Source organism: Thamnophis elegans, chromosome 12 (genome assembly GCF_009769535.1).
Source record: "Thamnophis elegans isolate rThaEle1 chromosome 12, rThaEle1.pri, whole genome shotgun sequence".
NCBI lineage: Eukaryota > Metazoa > Chordata > Lepidosauria > Squamata > Colubridae > Thamnophis > Thamnophis elegans.
In genome coordinates, this window is record NC_045552.1 from 6236046 (window position 1) to 6259966 (window position 23921).

A 23921-nucleotide genomic window follows, 5' to 3' on the forward strand; every position below is an offset into this window, starting at 1 on the left:
GGTGGGTTCCTACCAGTTCGCACCTATTCGGTAGAACCGGTTCGTCAAATCTACCGAACCGGTTAGAAGAGGTTCTACCAGTGGACCCGGAAAGCAGGCCACACCTACAGAAGAGGTTCCAAAATTTTTTGAAATCCACCAGTGGTCCTTGGATATGATTATTCTACACTATCATGCTCATATTTATAAAACTCAGTGCCTCTGTGAAAGGTAAGGATGACTACTGCGTTTGTGGTGCAATCGGAACATTGCGTGTGTTGAAGTTGTTTTAACGCAAACCACAGATGCCTTTTAAAAAACAAGATTATACCATATTCTTATGCATGCCAGTGCTGCGTGTGAGGTAATTTAAGGTGGTTCTGACAAGTGTCGTCGGCATCTTCATATCCGGTCACATGGGAGGCAAGCCACTCCCATCCGGTCACATGGGTGGCAAGCCACTCCCACAAAGGAGGCCACACCCACAGAGTAGGTTCGAACAATTTTTGAAACCCACCACTGGTTTCAGTGGGTGTGGCTAGATGGGGGCATGCGACTGAGTGGGCGTGGCCAACGTGATGTCACTCACACAAACTCAGTCACATGACTCCCCTCCCCAAGCCAGGCCTACCGAAATGATGGCAAAAAGTTTTGCCTTGGGCTCCAGGCTTGCCGGTAGCTTGCAAACTACCCAGTAAGGAAAAAAAAAACGTTTTTGTTCTCCCCCAGCCCCCAGAAATACTCTGCAAGCTTCCGCAGAGCTGGGGGAAGGCAAAAACGCCCCCGTTTTTGTGAAAAACGGCCCATTTTTTACAAAATCAGGGACATTGTTCCCTTCTGCTCAAGCCTGCAAAGTGCTTCTTTGGGGCTGGGGGAAGGCAAAAATACCTCTGATTTTGCAAAAAAACAGCCCACCTCTGGGACCTCTCTGGGACTAGCATGCACACACCATTAAAAAAGGGAAGTGGTCGTATGTCAAGGACTATTTGTGAACACATTCCATCATGATAGTGTTCTGACTAGGCTTCCCCAGCAGCACGAAGCTGAGTCCTCGTCCTGATAAACCCCTTTTATTTAATTGACAGTTAATTCTTCTCCGGCCAAGTCTTTCTTCTCCCACAGTCTTTCAAGATTGTTCACAATTACCGACCTTTATCAGGCTTGGAGAGCGGCCAGGCCGATATCTTTCAGACGCCGCAATACTTGGCAAGAATGCAGGAGTGAACTAATTGTCTCCTGCAAACTCCACTCCCCTTTCGCTCCTCTTTTTATTTCCTCTGGGAGGGGCCATTCACCGTCCACCTGTTGGCCTTACTCCCAAGTCGACCCCTGTTCTTTAGCTGTTCCCTTTGTCTGTCAACTCTGCACATGTGCACACTGGGAACAGGCTCCAGCTGTTCCTCTGCCTCACTGATGTCTGACTCTGAAGGCAGCTGATAACTGGCATACGGCTCTGGCCCCCTCTATGCCTCCGACACAGAACCCTCATCAGAGCCTTCCCCAGACTCCAGGACTGGCCCATGTTCCTCCCCAACCTCCTCACTGTCCATATATGCTGCCAGCTCCATTGGTGGTCCACAACAGGTAGACACCAGGAAGTATTGCTCGTCTTCTTTCTTATGGGGTCCCTTGCACCTGTCTGCTGGGTCTGCCCCATGAATCCTGGTGGCTTCTATCGAAAGCTTGTTGAGTGCCAGATCGCTTGGCCAAGAACAACAGATGGTCTTAATCCAGGGAAATTTCCAAGGCCCATTAAAGCTGAAGGATTCTTGCCAGGTCTTTATAGGCATGGCATATCCCAGAGACAGCTGTGAATGGTCTATAGAGCTAGGGATGCTACTGCACTTTGGTGCTACCGCAGCCAAAATGTTGAAAAAGATGTGTTGGGTCTTCTGCCTAAATTTTCTCCAAGTGAGTTTGCAGGTTTTTGATCCTGCCATGCTTGTTGTCCCACACCCCAAGCCTGCTCTCCCCGCTCCCCACCCCCATGAAAGTCCAGGAAAAGCGATAGAACAGCAGGGAGCCCGTGAATCTCTTCCAGTTGTGCCACTGAAAAAGCAGAGGCTTAATTTTGCTTTCTTTAGTTATTGAATTGAATTGAATTGAATTTATTATATTTCTATGCCGCCCTTTTCTCAGAAGGGACTCAGGGCGGCTCACAACCCAAGTCAGGGCGGGGGATAGGGGATACAAATAAGGAAAAAAAGACATAGACAAACAATACCACAATTTTAAAAACAACTCAACAGACACACCATTCGAGCGGGGACAGGAACTCATCAGCCCCAGGCCTGTCGGAACAGCCAGGTTTTAAGGGCTTTGCGGAAAGCCTGGAGGGTGGTGAGGGTCCGAATCTCCACAGGGAGCTCGTTCCAGAGGGCCGGAGCAGCCACAGAGAAGGCCCTCCTCCGGGTGGTCGCCAGTCGGCATTGGCCAGTGGATGGAATTCGGAGGAGGCCTAATCTGTGGGATCTAATCGGTCTGTTGGAGGTATTTACTTTAGTTTACTTTAGTTTACTTTACTTTAGTTAAGTTTAGTGTCACTGCACATCGTACAACAAAATTAAATGCCATCTTCAGTGTACATTATAGCTATAAAAATAAAAACACAAAGACACACCCTTCGCGTAGTATATAATTGAAATTGAAAACTCCTGATATTGCAGTAATATTGCACTACACCGTAGAATTCAATATAGTTACTGCTCCGGGGTAGAAGCTTTTTCTCAGCCTATTTGTCCTTGTTTTTATTATCCTGTACCGTCTGCCAGATGGTAATAGTTCAAAAAAAAAATTAAAAAAGGGTGCCCAGGATGAGATGGATCTTTAATAATGTTCTGAACTTTCTTAAGGCAGCGGAAGCTATCAAGCTCTTCCAAAGAGGGGAGAGGGGCAACCAATGATCCTCCGGGCAATGATATTGACCCTCTGGAGTGCTGTCCTATCTGCCACGGTGCAATTGGCAAACCATACACAGCTGCAGTAAATTAAAATACTTTCTATGGTGCAACGGTAACCAGCAGTTTTGCATTCAGTTGTTGTTTCCCGAGTACTTAGTACTTAGTTATACTTAATAAAGGGCCCTCTTCTCTCAGTCAGAGCAAACTTGAGAGACCGCCTGCTGCCAATTACCTCCCAAAGACCCATTAGATCTCACAGGGTCGGCCTCCTCCGGGTTCCGTCTACTAGCCAATGCCATCTGGCTACGACCCGGGGGAGGGCCTTCTCTGTTGCAGCTCCGGCCCTTTGGAACGAACTTCCCGCGGAGATTCGGACCCTCACCTCTCTCCTGGCCTTCCGAAAAGCCGTTAAAACCTGGCTGTGTCGGCAGGCCTGGGGTTGATGAGCTCCCTTCCCCTCTCGACAGGTGTGGTTGTTGGCTATCTTAAATGCTTGTCTTGTATTTGTGTGTTCCCTTTCCCGCTTGAGTTGTTCGCCGCCCTGAGTCCCTTTTGGGAATAGGGCAGCCTATAAATAAAACAAACCTCAAACCTCAAACCTCAAACCTCAAATTCCCCAGAAAACCGTAACCCTGCTGATTTTGTGGGTTTGGCTTGTCTGTGTCATATATAACCTCGCCTATAAAGTAATGTTTCTCAACCTCAGATCTTTAAAACGGGTGGACATCATCCCCCAGAATTCCCCAGCCAGGCATGCTGGCTGAAGAATTCTGGGAGTTGAAGTTCCCGTGACCCGTCAAAACCACGCTTGACTAAGCCGCGCCCGATTAAATCGCGTCGCTGACGTCATCAACAGGGCGACAACAGCCAGCGTGGAGAAAGAAGGGCGCTTTAAATAGCGCTTTGAAAGCAAGCCGATTCAAGTTAAGGTAAGGGTTAGGTTTAGGATTAGGTTAAGGGTTAGGATTAGGATTAGGTTTAGGGTTAGGTTAAGGGTTAGGTTTAGGGTTAAGTTAAGGGTTAGGTTTAGGGTTAGGTTTAGCGTTAGGTTAAGGGTTAGGTTTAGGGTTAGGTTTAGGGTTAGGTTTAGGATTAGGTTTAGGGGGGTTAGGTTTAGGTTTAGGGGTTAACTTTAGGTTTAGGGTTTACAGCGTGCTTCTGTCTCCGCGCTGTTGTTGCCCTGTTGATGACGTCAGCGACGCGGTTTAGTCGGGCGCAGTTTAGTCGGGCGCAGTTTTGTGGTGGAACCAAAGTTCCACCCATTTTAAAGTTGCCAAGGTTGGAGACCCCCTGCTGTAGGAGATCAGGTGTCAGCAGAAGCCAGAGATAGCTTTCGGAAGACGTCACTACAGGTCAAGAGGAAGGACATTTAGGGTGTCTTTGGTGCATCCGGTTTGCCTTAAGAGCACAAAATGCACAGTACATCCAAGAGGTGAGTTGCAGGAAAGTGTTGAGTTTTGGTGCCAGGGTGCGCCCGGGCAGCGATTGTGATGCCAGCTGCCCAAACAACATGTCCAGTGATGGATGGAGCCGAGGCCCAGAACATAACAGGACCCATTGTTCCCTTTGGAATCAGAACGAGAGCTACAAACAGCCTTGTTCCTTCTCCTTCCTTTTTCCTTCAAGCATTGTTCTTTTTCGTGCATTGATTGTTTTGATGTGTGGTTTGCAGTGACCTGAGGTCTTAGGCCAAGATCACGAGTTGCAGAGAGCAGGAAGGAGATCAGTAGATCTTTCTATTTTCTTCAGCCCTGTGCTTGTTCATCTTCTGCCCGGCATTAAGCCAGCAGATATATAAGGAGAAGGGGGGGGGGGAAACTTCTCCATTCTTGGAAAAACTAATCAAGGGGAGAAGCAACCTAGAACTAAGGAGAAGTTTCCTAACAGTGAGGACAATTAACCAGTGGAACAGCTTGCATTCAAAAGTTGTGGGTGCTTTACAGGGGTGGGTTCCTGCCAGTTCTAAACTCTTCTGTAGAAGAGGTTCCACAAATCTACAGTGCCGTTTAGAACCGGTTCCAGCTCCCTCCCTCCGCCCATCCGCACATCATCAAGATGAAGAGTGAGAGGAGGAATTCTGGGAGTTGAAGTCCATCAGTCTTAAAGCTGTCAAGTTTGAACACCCCTGGGTTTTTTTCTAAAGGGTTAGGGGTGCAAGGGTCTTGTAACTTGACAGCTTTAAGACTTGCGTGCTTCAGATGCCAGAGTTTCTGAACCAACATTTTGGTTGCTAAGCAAGAGCGTTGTTAAGTGGGTTTCACCACATTTTACAAGTTGGTCACGCCCACACAGTCACATGGCTGGCAAGCTACTCCCACCCGGTCACATGGCTGGCAAGCCACTCCCACCCAGTCACATGGCTGGCAAGCCACTCCCACAAAGCAGGCCACACCTACAGAACCCACCACTGTTGGTTTATAACTGGAAGTTTTTAAAAAGAGATTCGACAACCATTTGTCTGAACGGTATATGGCAGTGGTGTCAAATTCAAGGGTCGGGGCCGGCCCACTGGGTTTTTAGAGCTGGCCCACAGGGATGCCCTGCAAATAGTGAAGGAGCAGCCCACGATGTCGAGCTGGCCACCCCCACCCTGGCCCCACCAGATCAAGTACAACCCTGATGCGGCCCTCAATGAAATTGAGTTTGACACTCCTGGTATAGGGTCTTCTGCCTAAGCAAGGGGTTGGACTAGAAGACCTCCAAGGTCCCTTCCAACACTGTTAGTCTATTTTCTTTTTCCTATCGTGGGTGCTTCATCCCTGGAAGCTATTAAGAAGAAACTGGACAGCCATTTGTCTGGAATGATATATAGGGCCTCCTGCTTGAGCAGAGGGTTGGACTAGAAGACCTCCAAGGTCCCTTCCAGCTCTGTTATTCTGACTCTGGGGGTGAGCCTTGCAGACAACCTTCCCTCCGTCTTACATCGAAAGCAGGAGGTGGTTTATGTTGTGACAGGCTGAATGGTAAAGACTTCGAACTGTGCAGGGTTGACACCGAGTTTGCGTCTTTCCTTCATTTCTGCTTTTTTGTTCTGTTTAGCATAAACTCCCGGGTGCCGTTCCTACTTGATACGACCCAAGAGGGAAAGAAAACAAATATTAAGTGGCAGATGCCCTTGCCTGGAAGGAACTGTTTACCCATCAGCCTATTCCTCTGCCTAACTCCCGACGGGATTCATTGTCTTGGATGACGTTTTAACCGTTGCTTTGCTAAATTACTGGGGTTGTTTTCATATCTGTTGAAAACCGCCGGAATTCCTTTGGGATCACGGCAGTGTACACAACAAATGAATAATTGCTTTATTATTATTTTGTTTTTTAAAAGCGGGTTAAAGCCTTGATAGGCTCTTCCCTCCCAGCTCAGACCAGGTAACTTTGTCCATTTCTGTGAGATGGCACAAGATTATCTCTAGGGTCTCATTTCGGGGTGGGGAGTGGTGGTGGTGGGTTTCAGGCGTATCTGTTGGTCTCATACCTCTAATTGAACACCTCTAATTACCATATTTTTCCAACTATAAGACGCTCCTAGTTTTTGGAGAAGAAAACAAGAAAAAAACAATCTGCCTCTGTCTCCCAGCAAATTGCCTCCTTGCAGCAAACAGCCTGCTCAGCTTCGCACAGTCGGATTTAACACGAACAGCTGATGGGCGGTTGGATCAGCCTCCCGGAATACTGCCGATACAGCTGTTCCAGGCTGCAGGGATCGCCACCGCCACCTCTGCGCACCCCATTTTCAGCCTCCACGTGCCCCATTTTCAGCCCATTCCACGGACTCTGCTGGCTAGGGGAATTCTGGGTTCCAACACAAATGCGCGAACGACAAAAGCGCGCCTTACTAAACCGCGGTGACAAAACCGCGCCGACAAAACCGCGCCGATGAATGAGCGTTGAAGCACGCCGACAACAGCACGCCGACAGAAGCGCGCTGTAACCTAACCCTAAAAATAACCCTAAACCTAACCCTAAACCTAACCCTAAACCTAACCCTAAACCTAAACCTAAACCTAAACCTTACCTTAACTTAAATCGCGCTTCTGTCGGCGCACTGTTGTCGACGCGCTGTTGTTGGCGCGCTTTTGACATCGCGGTTTTAGCACCGCGGTTTTGTCGGCGTGCTTTTGACGTTCGCGCTTTTGTCGGATCACGGAATTCTGGGAGTTGAAATCCACCCATCTTAAAGTTGCAGAACACTGATCTAGAACAAGATTTTTCACTGGATTTTATTGGGCTTCCTCCCTTTCTAGACCCGGGAACGGAATCCGGGATCCTGAAAGCCAACGTTGCGATGGGAGGAATGTGACCCTTGTCAACTCTGGAAGGGAAGAATGCATTAAGCAGCCAGTGGAAGGACTGAGCTGAATAGGGCGCCTGAAGAAGGAGAGGGGTGGGTGGCAGGACGAGGGGGTGGGGGTGGGGAAGGATATTTTCAAAGCTCAGCTCCTTCTCATTGGCTGCCGTTGAATTATGGCCGTCCGCCAAGGACATTGCTCTGTCCCCTGTCCGTTTGGGCGCACTCCCTCCCAGTGGCAGCCTCGTTTTCCCCATCAATCAGCTTCTGGAGATTGCTGTAGAGATTCTTGGATTGGGAGAAATCCATGGAGACAAGAGCAACAGAGCAGGCGATTCTCTGCCTTGGCAAAAGGGCTAAGAACAGGCGTGTTCCTTCATTTGCCAGAAAGCAGCCCCGTGGATACCTTGGGGGTGCTTGCGGGTGGCTACGGATGGAGAGAAGAGGAGGGGTCTTTTTTTTTAATCCCTTCCCACTCAGTAGAGTCATATTAAAGCAGGGGCAAGGGAACTATGGCCCTTTTATGACTTGTGGACTCCAACTCCCAGAATTCCTGAGCAGAGGTCCACAAGTCATAAAAGGGGGCCTTATTTCCCCCACCTCTGTATTAAAGGGTTGGGAAGAATCCCAGAAGGTATGTATTCAAGGTGAGTGTTTCTTCTGGACTTCAACTCCCAGAATTCCCTAGCTGCCATGGAAGATTCCATGCTGGCTGTGGCATCCTGGGAGTTGAAGTCTACGCATCTTCAGGTTGCGAAGGCTGAGAAACACTGCCCTAGGCCATCTTTTTGTGAAAGGGCAGAAAATATCCCTTGCTCGGAATATTTTTATTCACTCTTATTCACATTTGGCTTGTTTTCCTTATGGATAACAGTCCTTAGTCTGACTTCTGTTTATCTCGCTTTTATTAGCTTGTAAGTAACTCCCAGGTGGCAAATGTACTTAGTACACCTTCCTCCTCCTATTTCCCTCACATTAACAACAACTCTGTGAGGTGGGTTAGGTTGAGGGAGAGGGGATAGGCTAAAGTCACCTAGCTGGCTTTCATTCCTAAAGTGAATCTAGAACTCACCATCTCCTAGTGACTGGCCCAAAGTCACCCAGTTGGCTTTCCTGCCTAAAGCAGAACTAGAACTCCCAGTCTCCTGGGGATTGGCCCAAAGTCACCTAATTAGTTTTCTTGTCTAAGCTGGGACTAGAATTCCCAGTCTCCTGGTGATTGGCCCAAAGTCACCTAATTAGCTTTCTTGTCTAAGATGGGACTAGAACTCCCAGTCTCCTGGTGATGGGCCCAAAGTCACCCAATTAGTTTTCTTGTCTAAGCAGGGACTAGAACTCCCAGTCTCCTGGTGATTCGCCCAAAGTCACCTAATTAGCTTTCTTGTCTAAGCAGGGACTAGAACTCCCAGTCTCCTGGTGATTGGCCCAAAGTCACCTAATTAGCTTTCTTGTCTAAGCTGGGACTAGAACTCCCAGTCTCCTGGTGATGGGCCCAAAGTAACCCAATTAGCTTTCTTGTCTAAGATGAAACTCCCCATCTCCTGGTAATTGGCCCGAGTCACCAAATTAGCTTTCTTGTCTAAGGTGGGACTAGAATTCCCAGTCTCCTGATTTTTAGCCTGACGCCTTAACCATTAGATTAAATTGGTTTACCAAGAATAAAAAATAAACATCTGCTGGAATGGTTTACAGTCTAATAAAAATCCACAGCGCTCCTTTCCTCAGACTAACGCCCTAAAAATTCACAACCCAAGAAGGGAAATAAGACGAGGAGAACAAAGGAAAAACAACAACGGCTTTTTGTGAGAAATAAAAAAAAATTGCAGCCTGTCAAAATCGTGTTAAACTTATTCAGGATGAATAAACAAACTTTATTTCTTAAAAAAACAACATTCACATTGATAGGCTTGTTATTTTTTCCTTCTTCAGCTTTTGGCAAGGAAAAAAGGAGGCATTATTTGAACTGAATTTCCGTCTAAAGAAGCTGTATTGGTTGGTATCTTGCTAAGTTCTTAGATATAAGTGAAGAAGAAATAGCAAAGATATCTGTTTGTGCAACTGATGGACTTTTGTGCTTTTTGCTTCAATATGGATAAAAAAAACCTTCTCGTTAATTTTGCAACCCTCCTGTTGTTGAACGTTCTCTAAAAGGGAAGTTTTACCTCTGTTGAGAAATAGCTTTTTTAAAGAACAGGTGGTCCTCGATTTATAACCATTCGATTAGTGACTGTTCAAAGTTGCAACTCAAAAAAAATAATAGTTATGAGTAAAATAAGAGGGTTAAGAAGGGTGAAATCCAAATGAAATAACAATAGAAGGGGAAATAATATAAGGTGAGCGGTATCGATTGATAATTGCTATTAGAAAGAACAGGAAGTTCCTGTTCGTATTGTATTGTGTAAATGTGGTGTACGTCTAGGTTCTGTGTGTGTGTGTATTTTACATGTTTGTTAATTAAAAATGAAAAAAATATTTTATTAAAAAACAAAGTTACAACAGCCCTAAAAAGAGTGACTTCTGATCGGTGGCGGGTTTCCATTTTTTTTTTTACTACCAGTTCGCATGAGCAGAAGTGAGTAGGCGGAGCCTCCTCCTCCTGCTGCTACCGGTTCGTCCAATCCGGGCCGAACCGGGAGCAACCCACCTCTGCTTGTGACCGTTTTTCACACTTACGACTGTTGCCGGCTCTCCACAGTCACGTAATCGAAATGTAAACATTTCACAACTGACTCGTGATGGTCGCAGTGTCCCAGGGTCTTGTGGTCCCTTTTGGCGACCTTCTGACTACCAGATTCACTTAACAACCGTGTGACTGATGTAACAACTGCCGTGATTCACTTAACAACTGTGGGAAGAACGGTTCTAAAATGGAGCCAAATTCACTTAGTAGAAATGACAGGCTCAACGGCGGTTGTAAGTCAAGGACTATCGGTATTTTCATCTTTAGGTGTGGAAACAATAAAAAAATAATAAGTGTAGCTTTTGATGGAAAAAAAAGAGCTATGCAATCTGCACGCTTTCCTGCCTTCTGCCCTTCTCTCCTACCAAATCCATCCCTGCTGTTTTTAATTTCTGGCTCCGCTTTTCCGATTTATTCTCCCGTCATGCCATTAAGTGGACAAAAGCCCAGTGTATTTCCCACGTGCCTAAGTTGGGTTATCTTGTGGCTTGACATTTGGTTGGCCGAGGATGGTGACCCCCAGGGAATGAAAGAATATTCCTTTCTTTCTTCCTCTTTTTTAACAAGGACGTTTCCGCCTCATTGCTCGTCGGCCATTCTTTTCACTCTTCAGGAGGTCCGGCAAGTAGCCGCATTGAACGCAGCCGCAGGCTAGCCTTCTCCGCTGGCGTAGCTCAGCCAGAACCGTCGTGAATGAATTGTTGCCCTGCTGTTGCGGAATGGAGCGCGCGTTGATCAAGACCGCTTAAAATCAGCCTGAGAAATTTGACAGATTTATTAGTTCAGGTAATGGAGCTGTATTGGCCGGATGCTTCCACTGTGCAGTGAGGTTCATGCAGCAAGAACTCAGCACTCCTCTGCTCCCGCCTGGGATTATTCCAGAGGCAGAGATAATATAGACCTGTGATGGTACGTGTGCCAGAGGTGGCACGCAGAGCCCTCCCTGTGGACATGTACCCATTGCCAGCTGCTCTTCTGGTTTCTGGCCTGCATATTCAGCCTGAGTCACAGAACCAGCAGTGACCCAGGCTGGCCACGCCCCTGAACCGGTTCCCTCTGACATTGCTGGCATGTTTCTGCGCGGGTGGAGAACAAATGACAGTCAACTGCACATGCGTAAGCAACGCGCGGCGGGAAAGCGCCCATGGAAGTGAACCGGTACCAACTGGTACAGGAACCCACTCCTGACGCACATGTGTGCTGGCTAGCTGGTCTTCGCGAGTGTCAGAGTGCCAGGAAATGGCCTGGAAAATGGCCAAAAATCAGGCTGTTTTTCCAGCTGTTTTTTGGACTGTTTTGGGGTTGAAACCAGCAGAACAGTGACATGAAAATGGCAAGCGCGCACTGGCCAGCTGGTCTTTGGGTTTCCGGTGCTCAGACATGTGCATGCACTAAGCCTAGTTTAGTGCGGACGGGCGGGGGAGCAAGCGAGTGAGCTGCGATGGGACGGCAAAAGTGATATCGAGCGACAGGGCCAGTGCCGGCATTCCTGGAAGTTACTTACTTCCAGGTCCACTGACCCCAACCGGTTCGCAAGGACTGGTGCGAACCGGTAGAAACCCACCACTGATGCAAGCACATGTACGTGCGTTCTTGTTTGGGTACTCGGTGCCGAAAAGATTCACCTTCACTGATATAGACATATTACTTGGACAGAGCTACTCGTCCCCCCTACCAACCCCATGCTCTTCGGTCCTCTTTTTTTTTTTTTTTTGCTGACACAAAAAATTAGCATATTTCTCCAAGAGCCACAATCTTTTGGGCATTTTTTCTCCTCTGCAGTTGCCTTAAAAATGGATGTGCGCTCCTTACCCGAGCTGGCCCCGAGCTCTTGGAGGCAGAGCAGAGGGGAACAGTACTCATGAATAATAATCGTACTGTCTCTTGCCTCTCTCCTGGGTCTGCTATTTGGGGCAAAGTTGCTGGGGGAAAAAAGAAGGGAGACTCTGTAGAGGAGGCCTCATGTCAAACCTATTAGTCACTGGCTGGCATTTACGGAAAGTTGGTTGGTCCAGATTGGGCAACCGGACACTGAATATCATTGTCTGAAACTGGTGCCCAGTTTTGTGGCAGTCAAAAGAGAGTCAAGTCTTGGTGGAACTGGTCTTTGGCTTGGATTTGTTGCCATCACTTCCAGTCAGGGGTGGGTTACTGTCACTTTTACTACCGGTTTGCAACACGCCAGACACATCTGCAGAACTATTTAAAGTGAACTGCTCACCCGCAGTCACTAAAAAGCAAAATGGCGGTGGCCCAGCGGCGGCAAGGGAACCGGTTCGAGGGCGTGGCAGGCCTGGTTCGCTTCCGGTTCTGCAACCCAGGTCTGAATTCCACTACTGGTTCGGCCGAACTGGGCCAAACCGGGAGCAACCCACCTCTGCTTCCAGTGCTCTAGAATAGGGGTCTCCAACCTTGGCAACTTTAAGCTTGGCAGACTTCAACTCCCAGAATTCCCCAGTCAGCTTTCCCCAGCCAACTTTAAGCCTAGAGGACTTCAACTCCCAGAATTCCCCAGTCAGTTTTCTCCAGCCAACTTTAAACCTAGAGGATTTCAACTCCCAGAATTCCCCAGCCAGCTTTCCCCGGCCAACTTTAAGCCTGGAGGACTTCAACTCCCAGAATTCCCCAGTCAGCTTTCCCAGCCAACTTTAAGCCTGGAGGACTTCAACTCCCATAATTCCCCAGCCAGCTTTCTCCAGCCAACTTTAAGCCTGAAGGACTTCAACTCCCAGAATTCCCCAGTCAGCTTTCCCCAGCCAACTTTAAGCCCGGAGGACTTCAACTTGCAGATAGCTGGACATTTGCATCCTTTTGGAGTGTGGATTTAGAGGATCTATCAAGTGTTTCAACAACCCTCTAAAAGGATGCAAATGTCCAGCTGTCTGCAAGGAATATAAATCCTTCCATTGCTCACCATCCAGTCAGAGCTAAAGAAGGGAATGAGAAGGGAAACATCTTCAAAGAAAAACCACAGAGATACCTTTTCACCTCTTCCTTCCACCCTTCCATCCACCCACTACTTTTCATTCTCTCTTTTTGTTTCGTTTCTTCATTAAAAGATAATGGTGCCTTTTTCTCAGGTGAGGCATGAGATGTTCAACAGAGCTTCACCTTTCTATAAACCTCTATGCCGATGACTTAGTATTTGTTCTAGAGGACCCATTAGAATCCAGCTTGAAATTAATTCAAAAATTAGAAGAATATGGCAAAGTGGCAGGACTAAAGATCAATAAAGACAAAACAAAAATGATAACCAAGAACATGACAAAAAAGCAAGAAGAGGAAATGGAAGTAGCAACAAGAATGCAAATAACTAAGAAAGTGAAATACTTGGGGATCTGGGTGTCGGCAAAATGTTCCACAATTAAAGACGATCATCATAATAAATTAGTGATACAAATAAAGAAAAATTCAGAAAATTTGAAAAATATTCAGTTATCACTCATGGGACGTATAGCAACAATTAAAATGAATATCTTACCAAGAATCCTATTCCTGTTGCAAGCTGCACCTATTCATCCAGCTAAAAAATTATTTCTATAAATCTCTTTTAGGCATGTGGGATTGTGTCCACGTACAGGGAGTCGTCGCCGTACAACTATTTGTTTAGCCACTGTTCAAAGTCATGATGGTGCTTAGGGGCAGTCCTCACACTTACAACCATCACTGTCCCCATGGTTCATCTGATTAAAATATGGCAACTGGCAAATATTTATTATGGTCGCAGCATTCCAGGGTCATTTGGGACTTTTCCAGCTGGCTTCCAAACAGCAAAGTTCAAAGGGGGAACTGGATTCGCTTACTGAGTATATGATTCACTTAATGACTGCAATGATTCGCTTAACAAACCTGGCAAAAAAAAGGCCCTGAATTGAACACCTCTCACTTGACAATCGGCTCATTTTAGCGATGGGAGTTTGAGTCCCAAATTATGATTGTTAAGCAGAGAGTGGAAAGATTGTAAGATGGGAAGCGACAGAAACGCAAGAAGATGGTCAAAAGCATTTTTTTTTTCATATCCCCAGAAACTAGATCCAGAAATAACAGGTGTAAGTTTGCAGCGAACTGAATTTCTTTCAAATCTCTGGGGGGAAAAAAACTTCCTGGCACCTGCGATCTCATTCAAGGCAGAATGGTCTTAGCGGCGCTATCTCTGGCAGCCTCTTCTCACAGAGGGTTTAATTGGTTTTCCTACACGTTGCAAAGGATTGGTTTAGATAATCTTGGGATCCCTTCCAACTCTATAATTCTGTGAAAAATCAAAGGAATTCGGTATGCTCAGACTTGAGAAGAAAAGAGCCCTGGAGGGAAAGGGGGGGGGGAAATATGGTAATGAAACCTTATAAAAAGATATCAGATTAAAAGAAAAAGGTAAGATCTGTTCCACATCATTTCAAAGCGTGGGCTGTAACACGACGGGCTCCAACCTTTACAGTTTGGCAGCCCGGTGTGTGTGTGTGTCAGTGGTGGGATTAAAATTATTTTATTACCGGTTCTGTGGGAGTGGCTTTGTGGGCGTGGTGTGGCTTTGTGGGTGTGGCTGGGGAAGGACACTGCAAAATCCCCATTCCCTCCCCACCCCACTAATCTGCTTTCCAGCTCCGTTCTCCTGTTCAGGGCAACAAAAAAAAGACCGGCTGGGAGGCAGCAGGGGCGTGGCCAGCCTATTTGCCGGTTCTTGGAACTACTCAAAATTTCTGCTACCAGTTCTCCAGAACCTGTCAGAACTGGTTGAATATCACCTCTGGTGTGTGTGTGAGAGAGAGAGAGAGAGAGAGACAGACAGACAGACAGACAGATCCTTGCGAACCTCCACTCGAGCAAGCGAGTGGAGTTTCTCTCTCGTGCTCATCCGCCACTCGTGCAAGTGGCGCTTCCGGCCCATGTTCTCGCCCATTTCTTCCATGACCCAGTTTTGAACAGGCCGTGGTCCAGTAATGGGTTGCGGCCCAAAGAGTTAGGGACCCTGTGCTATAATATACAGATAGTCCTTGATTTATGATCAGACTTGAGACCAGAATTTTAGTTGTTAAGCAAGGTGGTTGTTTAATGTTTATAATCTTTTTTGTTGTTGTTGCGGTTGTTAAATCACTAAACCTCACCCAAGTTAGTACAGGTAGTCCTCGACTTTCGACCATGGTGGAGCCCAACATTTGTGTTGCCAAGTGAGACATTTGTTAAGGGAGTTTTGACCCCCTATTGTATGACCTTCCTTGTCACAATTGTTAAGTGAATCCAGCTTCCCCGCCGTTTATCGGAAGGTTGCCAAAGGTGATCACACGACCCCGGTCGTAAGTAGGAGTCAGTTGCTAAGCACTTGAATTTTGATCCTGTGAACATGAGGATGATGCAACAGTTGGAGGTGTGAAAAACGGTCGTAAGTCACTTTTTTAGTGCCGTTGAAACTTTGAATGGTCACTAAATGAACCGTCGTAAGTTGGGAGCTGCCTGTACTTTTCTGGCAAGGGGTGCATCGTCCACCTGCTGCCCATCTGAAGGGTGGAGAGGTGGGAGAGCAGCGCGGCTACCATCACGTGGCATCCTGGAATTGCTGGAGACGACAAAAATTTACACCCTCATAATCTGGGGCCACAGTTAGAGTGGTGCGGTGGCCTAGAGGTGGTGCTCTCGCCTCATAATCAGGAGACTGTGAGTTCGATCCTAGGTAGAGGCAGATATTACTCTCTCTGGGCACCATGAGAATATATCTGCCGAATAAAACTCCATCCTGGTGACAGGAAAAGCATCTGGCCATTAAAACACTCTGCTAGCTCCATTCAGCTGCCCAGACTCCACCCTGCAAGGGATTAAGGAGTCGTTAAATAATGATGATGATGATAATGTGGGCTATGATTGAGGAGAGACGCAGGCCTTTTCTGGAGACATTTCCCATGTTTACCTGTGTCCTCTCTTGTCCTTGCACCTGTGTGAGATGCTTGCGAGGCATTTGTTCATCTCTCTGCTCGTCCCTGCATTCGCAAAGTGGAGGTTGCAACGCCAGCATCGGAATCGGGTGCCCTTAAGGTGTTCTGGGGCAGCTTCAATGGTTTGTCTTCCGGGGTAGCCAGGTGGTGATGGGTACGGATGCTTTTTAGACTTTTAATTCTGCGGTTGAACAGCGCGGTGATGTGTTACGGGGGTGAAACGGGGGAGGAATAATCGAGAGCGTGTAATCATTTTAAAGTGAGGAACTTTGCCACTCCGATGCATAATTTATGCAACCTGCAAAAAAAAAAAAAAAAAGATGAGTCCTTCTGAATGACAAGAGGGGATTATCTTCAGGCGAAAATTTCTCTGCGGGGTTTTGAGATGCCGGATAAACACTTTTTTTTGGGGGGGGGGCTGCCTTCACACAAAAAGGCCAAAGTTCACACCCCTTGGCTTGGAATGGGCTTGCTGACCCTCTCTCTCCAATTTTTACATAAAGTTTGTTTTTATTTTTTTTCCTTTCAAACACATTCACCAATATACATTCTTCTAAGTACTATTGGCATTTATCTATTAACTATTAACATTTAACCCTATCTTCTTACAAATATAGAAAACACTTTCGTCTTTCTTCCTCTCCTTCTTGTTTTCTTCTTTCCCCCACTCCTCCTCTTTTCTCCTCCTCCTTCTTACTCTCTCTCCTACTTCCCCTCCCTTAGCAATAGCAATAGCAATAGCAGTTAGACTTATATACCGCTTCATAGGGCTTTCAGCCCTCTCTAAGCGGTTTACACAGTCAGCATATTGCCCCCAACAACAATCCGGGTCCTCATTTTACCCACCTCGGAAGGATGGAAGGCTGAGTCAACCTTGAGCCGGTGAGATTTGAACAGCCGAACTGCAGAACTGCAGTCAGCTGAAGTAGCCCGCAGTCCTGCACTCTAACCACTGCGCCACCTCGGCTCTTACTTCCTCTGCTTTCTCCTTTCTTCTTTTCCCTCCTCATCCTCCCTCCTTTCCCTCCCTCTGCAGAATGTAGAATAGAGTAGACTAGAATAGAATAGAACAGAACAGGACAGAATTGAATAGGATAGGATAGGATAGATATTATTGCATTCTATTAATTTTTAATTAACACAAACCCTCTCCCCATTTCAAAATGCACTGAGTGGAAAAGCGATGCAGTTAAGGCTGCAGACAAGTCGCAAGTTTAAAGCTCAGTTTGCGTCCGGGTTTGTGTTGCGCAGGGTTGCGTACAGTGGCTCTTGGCGTTTAGCATGGATAATACCAGTGAACCTTGGAATCACGCTAAGCCTGTTAGCATGGAAGGTTTCCCACCATTTAGCCTTTACTTAACACGGCTGAAGCATGCTGCGGGAAGAACACGGTTCTAACACTGACCCGGGGCCCTTTTGTCTCTGTGCTGTTTATAAAAAGGGTTTAATATTTTGTGTTGTTGTCCTACAGGCAGGGAGAGGGGATTGTTAAGAGGTATAAATAAGTACCTGTACGGCAGGACTGGGTTCACGGAAGCGCTGTGCATTTTGCTAAGCGCTGTGCATTTTGCCAACATTGAGACCATGCAACCTGCTATTTCTTTATGCCTTGTAATCCACGCACCTGGGATGAAGCTGTTCCTATTAGGAATTCTCCTGTCATGCCCTCCTCTTTTCACGTTTTACTGTACCGGTTTTTGTGTTACTCCGATGTCCTCTTGTTTATCCCTCTGTGGAATAATAGCTGACTTGTGAGGATGGGAAGGACGATTAGTTAAGCTTCAAAGGAAGAGAAGGAGATCGCCCGGCCGGCCTTCCCTCCGGCTCTTAGCTGCTTGGCAAGGCTATCCACCCGCTGACCACCGACCATTATCATTCAGATTATAGACTGCATAAACCAGTTAGGCAGATGAATCGTTCTGTCTAGATGGCCTCCCATAAGACAAGCCAAAATTATAATAAGGGATCCTTGGTGCTCTCTAAGCCGGGTTGTTTTCTTGCAGACTTTTCATTACACAAAGTAGGAAACATCATCGGTGCTAATCACAGCACTAACATCAAGGAGCCCTCGTAACCCTGAGCTATAAATATTCTCCTTTATTGGGACAAAATTATAATAAACAACACACAGAGACACACAAACACATCCCAATAGTGAGGCTAAGCCAACCGTATTTGGGCAAAAACGAAGATTACTGGATAAACACCAGCTAATAGCAAAGAACTCTTACTCTCTCCTGCCATCTAATGGCCAGGGAGAGTTTTGCAACCAGATATAGCAATAGCAATAGCAGTTAGACTTATATACCACTTCATAGGGCTTTCAGCCCTCTCTAAGCGGTTTACAGAGTCAGCATATCGCCCCCAACAACAATCCGGGTCCTCATTTTACCCACTTTGGAAGGATGGAAGGCTGAGTCAACCCTGAGCTGGTGAGATTTGAACAGCCGAACGGCAGAACTGCAGTCAGCTGAAGTAGCCTGCAGTGCTGCATTTAACCACTGTGCCACCTCGGCTCTATATGGCAGCCAAAGTTGGGGAGCATGGTTTTTCTGACTCATTTTCCAACCGTTTCTGCTCCCCTCTGAGGTCTGCTTGGAGAACACTCTGGAAGTCGCAGTAAGTAAGAACTGTGGTGGCTCAGTAGTTAGAATGCAGTACTGCAGGCTACTTCTGCTGACTGCCGGTTGCCTGCAATTTGGCAGTTCGAATCTCACCAGGCTTAAGGTTGATTCCGCCTTCCATCCTTCCGAGGTGGGTAAAATGAGGACCCAGATTGTTGGGGGCAAGAGGCTGACTGTAAACCGCTTAGAGAGGGTTGTAAAAGCACTCTAAAGCGGTATATAAGTCTAAGTGCTATTGCTATTGCCAAGTCATTTCTTAGGGATGTACCTTGCTTATCCTTATTTTGAGTTAGTTTTCACCAACACAGAATGTCCAAAGCTACCTTGATGTCCATCAACTCTTCTCTTTGCAAGGGGCGGTTTTTGATAAGGATGGGTCCACCCAGTTAGCAGACTTCCTTGATGGTGACCAGGTGTCCTTTCTCTAGGAAACAAGACTGATAACCCCTTCTCTCTTTTTCTCTATCCTAGCTAGAGCTCAGGAGGTCCAAGCCGAGAATGTGACAGTAGCAGAAGGCGGACAGGCTGAGATCAATTGCAAACTGCACCAATATGACGGCTCCATCGTGGTGATCCAGAACCCATCTCGGCAAACACTCTTCTTTAATGGCACGCGAGGTAACCTGGTTTCTAAGGCTTCACGATGTCAAATTAAGGGACGAGGATGGGAATCTCAGTTTGTTGTGCTTTTTCAATTACATTTTTGATCTTAGATGTCTATTTTAAGTCTTAAGATAGGATAGAATCTAGACACTGGAAGGTCTCTACTGTTGATGCTGTGTTTGCTAGTATTGCAAGAGATGATAGCATAGGAGGGTTTCTCCTAAAATCTACCACCATTTCTACGGTTTTGAGTGTATTTTGTTCCAAGATTGTTCAAAATGATCCTCGTTTATTTTATGGGTCCACAACTTTCCCTTCTGCTCCTTAACAGCCTTGAAGGATGAACGTTTCCAGTTGGTGGAGTTCACCCAGAAGCAGGTCCGCATTGTGCTCTCCAACGCCCGCCTGGAAGATGAAGGCGGATACTATTGCCAGCTGTACACAGAAGACACCCACCATCAGATTGCCATCCTTACAGTCCTGGGTAGGTGTCAACCCGCTAAGCAACGGGCTGCCTGGGGAATTCTGGGAGTTGAAGTCCGACAAAGCTTAAAGTTGCCAAGGTTGGACACCCATAGTTTAGTCTTTTAAACTTAAAATCCCCCACACACACCACCACCTTGAACAGGATGGGGAAGGGTGGGCTGCTCCAGATAAAACCCATCAGGTCTACTGGTATCATCCCTTGAGTTTACAATACTCCATTGCTTGATAATGTGCATGGCGGAACCCTTTGTCTCCCCAAATGAGTTAGAATAGTAATGGCTAACCTTTTTTCTCCTCACGTGCCAAAATAGCACCCACATGTGTGCCCACACCTATAATGCAATGTGCCCTGCCCCCGCTGCGCATGCATGCACAATGATCCCGGTTCTCTGGCCGAGTTGCTGGATGGGTGTGGCCTAGTTGGGCTCCTGCACCACCAGGGGGAGGGGAATATTTTCACCCTTCCCAGGCTCCAAAGGCTTTCTTTGAGCCTCCAGGATGGTGAAAATGGCCTCCCCCAGGCTCCAGAGGCCAGAAACAAGGCTGTATCTGGACTCCCGAAACTTCCAGGAGGCCCGTTTTTCACCGTCCCAGAGCCCTCGCACGGGCCCTGCACTCACCTGGCATCCAAAATGGTCCATGTGGAGACTCCTGGGAGGGGAGGGGGAAGGTGGGTGTGGCCAGCCAGTCCTTTCAACTCCCAGTTCAGCAGAACTGGATGTAAAATTAGCATCCGCTTCGCCCAAACGTCTGAATCCCACAATACCCCGTTTTGGGTCTAGCAGGTCTCCCTGAAGCCTCCTGGGACCAAAACGGAGTGTGGTGAGGGGAACACCGCAGCCCTCCCCCCGCCTCCCCCCCGCACATGTGCGTTTAACCCCACGCATGTGCGCACATCTCCTGCATGTGCAGCAGAGACCCAAAAATCAGCTGGCAGGCGGCAGGCGCGCATGCATGCGAGGTGGAGGTGAGCTGGGCAATGGCTCGCATGCCCACAGAGAGGGCTCTGTGTGCCACCTGTGGCACGCATGTCATAGGTTTGCCATCATGGGCTTAGAAGGTCTGTTAAGTGTGTAGATGTTCCTCTGTTTTCATACCCTGGCAAAGGGGTTTTCACTCATCCCTCTAAAGTTCACCCCCAGTGGTGGGATTCAAATAATTTAACAACTGGTTCTCTGCCCTAATGACCATCTGGGTAGGTGGGGCTCGATGGTCATGTGACTGGGTGGGCGTGGCCAACTCAACATCACTCAGGTCAATGGGCGCTTCGGCTTAGCTGTGACAATGTAATGAGGGTTAACCGGAGAGGCAGTTTCTGTACGCAGGGCAATAAAGATGAGGCTAGAAACAACACCAGAATGTTTCCTTCCTGCCTTCCTTACAGGATTAGCCCTGTAAAGTGGGAAAAAACAAAAGGAGATTTCTTCCAACAATCGATTCTCTGAAATACTTAGAAAGTTAACAACCAGTTCTCCCAGATAGGTGCGAACCAGCTGAATCCCACCCCTCTAAGTCAGACTCCAGCTGAACCAAAGTGTGTGTGTGTGGGGGAGGGAAATCAGGTACGTTCTGGAAGCTGATGGTGCAAAGGACATTTTGTCTAGACGGGCTTCAATGGCTGTCCAGAATTTCAGACCTGTCTGCTTTATCCCCCCCCAGGAGAGCTCAGAGATTGAACCTAAGATCTTTAGCGTGCCGAACATGTGCTTTGACGCTGAGCTGTAGCCTTTCTGAAAGTCACACTTTCGGGAATCTACCTAACCTGCCAGACAAAAGGCTATTAGAAGACACGATCGTTCCTCAAGGTCAGCCTTTGGCGGTAGGGGAGCAGATAATCTTCAGAGAGTGAGAGAGAGAAGAATGAGATTCTTCCTCAGCAGAACATCAACGGAAGCATTGATGCAAACGAAACAAAACCTACATCCTTTTTTTAAAAAAATAATAATACCTTGATGTTTTGCAAGCACGAAATGTTGGAAGGAACAAATAGAGGTCAAGGGATTTAGCAAACCCTTGTAATCTTCAGAAATTCATACTCATCTCTTGGGCCTCTCTTTGTTTTTGTTTTTCTTAGCCTCATTGTAGAAGGCTAAGTCCTTGTTTTCCTTCCTAAAATGACCTTCTCGGGATTGAGAAGCTTGGGTGAAGACATCTCCTCCTCCCACCATCACTAGCCGTTGAAATATTAATTAAGAAAGTTGCCGCATTGGAGGCGGTTCAGGTGCTCAGGTGAAGGGTTCAGCCATGGGATGAAGGAGATGAAGGAGGTGATGACTAATGATCTGCCTGGTTTTTTCTTTCTTCTCCCAGTTCCCCCGGACAGTCCTTTAGTGGAGGTGAAGGAACAGGCGGTAGAAGGAGGAGAAGTCGAACTCACCTGCAGTGTTCCCAGGTCACGCCCTGCGGCCACCCTGCGCTGGTATCGGGACCGGAAAGAGATAAAAGGTGTCCATCCAAATGCTGATTTGGGCCCCTATGGAAACCACCTGACAAATAAACTAAATATATTTCCTGGGAAGTGGGATCCAGGCACTTCTTCTTCTGTTGGCGTTTAGGCCAAACTCAACTTGGAATTCCAAGTTAAGGAAGAGCCTACTCTTCCACTTGACGTCCTCCAGATTGAGTGATTGAGCCTTGAGTGATGGGAGAGGGTACTTCCCTCTTACATGTCTATGGAGATTCTCAGTCATCCAGCCCTCAAAAGTGCTTAAAAGGTAACTGGACTGTGTTTTTTTTTGAGGAAGAATAAGAAGATGTTTCACTTCTCATGCAAGCTTCATCATGGATGGAGCTTCTGGAATGAAAAGTGAAACTACTACTGCTACTTCTTCCTCCTCCTCCTTTTCCTCTTCCTCTTCCTCCTCCTCCTCCTCTTCCTCCCCTCCTCCAAAAAATAGTCCAGTTGACTTTTTTAATGTTTAAAAAAAGGACTTTTGAGTTCCCGCCTTACAGTTTGGGATAGACTCAACAACTATTTCTCCAATAAAGAAACAGATTCTGTGCCCAGGCCTTGGGCTTTGAGGCTGCGGAGGGACCCTCTTCTTAGTTAGGCCAGGGATTTGGGTGTCAGCGTTCCAAATACCATGTAGAATTAAATCAGAGTCGAAGGCAAAACTATGATTCAAGTTCCAATTTAATAAAGCAGGCATGTTGGCACATAGCTGTGGGATCCAACTCTGGAAGTTACATCAGAATCCCACCCAGTTAAAAGTTCATGATCTTGTCCCCACACCCACAGTCCATCACATGGTCCAATCTCCTTCTTCCACGCTGGCGTCCATGCCCAGCTTCTTCTGGTCAGGTGTACTGGTGTGGAGACAAAGGATGACCTTGGCTTCTAGCAAAGAATGAAAAACAATACATTCCAAAATCCTACTCCTTCTAATCCCCCCTCCCATCGACTATACTTAAAGAAACAGCATGATGAAATAAGAGAAAGTGTGGCAGGCCAAAATTCTAAAAGGAATATAAATGCAGGCCTGACATTGGGTTGATGGCGATTGGCTGTTGTACATATTATGCACACATTTTGTCACGTTTTAAATTGTTTTTATTTCGAGTCCACCACCTAGATTCAGTTGTTGAGATTATCCCTATAATACATAACTGGGAGTTGAAGTCCACAGATAGAATAGAATAACAGAGTGAAAGGGACCTCGGAGGTCTTCTAGTCCAACCCCCTACTTAGGCAGGAAACCCTACACCACTTCAGACAACTGGTTATCCAGTCTCTTCTTAAAAACTTCCAGTGTTGGAGCACCCACAACTTCTGGAGCCAAGTTGTTCTGCTGATTAATTGTTCTAACGGTCAGGAAATTTCTCCTTAGTTCCTTGTTGTTCCTCTCCTTGATTAGTTTCCACCCATTGCTTCTTGACCTGCCCTCAGATGCTTTGGAGAATAGTTTGACTCCTTCTTCTTTGGGGCAGCCCCTGAGATATTCTATCATGTCTCCCCTAGTCCTTCTTTTCATTAGACTATAGCAATAGCAATAGCAGTTAGACTTATATGCCGCTTCATAGGGCTTTCAGCCCTCTCTAAGCGGTTTACAGAGTCAGCATATTGCTCCCACAGTCTGGGTCCTCATTTCACCCACCTCGGAAGGATGGAAGGCTGAGTCAACCTTGAGCCGGTGAGATTAGAACCTCTGAACTGCAGATGACAGTCACCTGAAGTGGCCTGCAGTGCTGCACCCTAACCACTGCGCCACCTCGGCTCCCTGTCTCGACTAGACATATCCAGTTCCAGCAACCGTTTTTTATATGTTTTAGCCTCCAGTCCCCTAATCATATTTATTGCTCTTCTCTTAAGAGCTGCCAAGGTCAGACACACACACACACACATACACACCCCGATTTAAAGGAGAATTGTTAAGTGCTCGTCAGGGTTATCTGATGGGGCTGGTGTGCCGCTTGTGTGCATTTCAGGAACAAGCAGCAA

At 47.0% G+C, this 23921-nt stretch overlaps 1 protein-coding gene across 1 annotated transcript in view; it reads left to right on the top strand.

Moving 5' to 3' along the window:
- The window catches only part of CADM4 (cell adhesion molecule 4), a 160382-nt gene that overhangs the window by 130740 nt on the left and 5721 nt on the right, over positions 1-23921 (top strand). The window contains exons 2-5 of the mRNA XM_032228201.1: positions 18866-19012; positions 19329-19481; positions 21794-21928; positions 23909-23921. The exon at positions 23909-23921 is cut by the window's right edge and continues 149 nt beyond it. Coding sequence (XP_032084092.1) covers positions 18866-19012; positions 19329-19481; positions 21794-21928; positions 23909-23921 — 448 coding nt within the window. The remainder of the gene's footprint in view (positions 1-18865; positions 19013-19328; positions 19482-21793; positions 21929-23908) is intronic.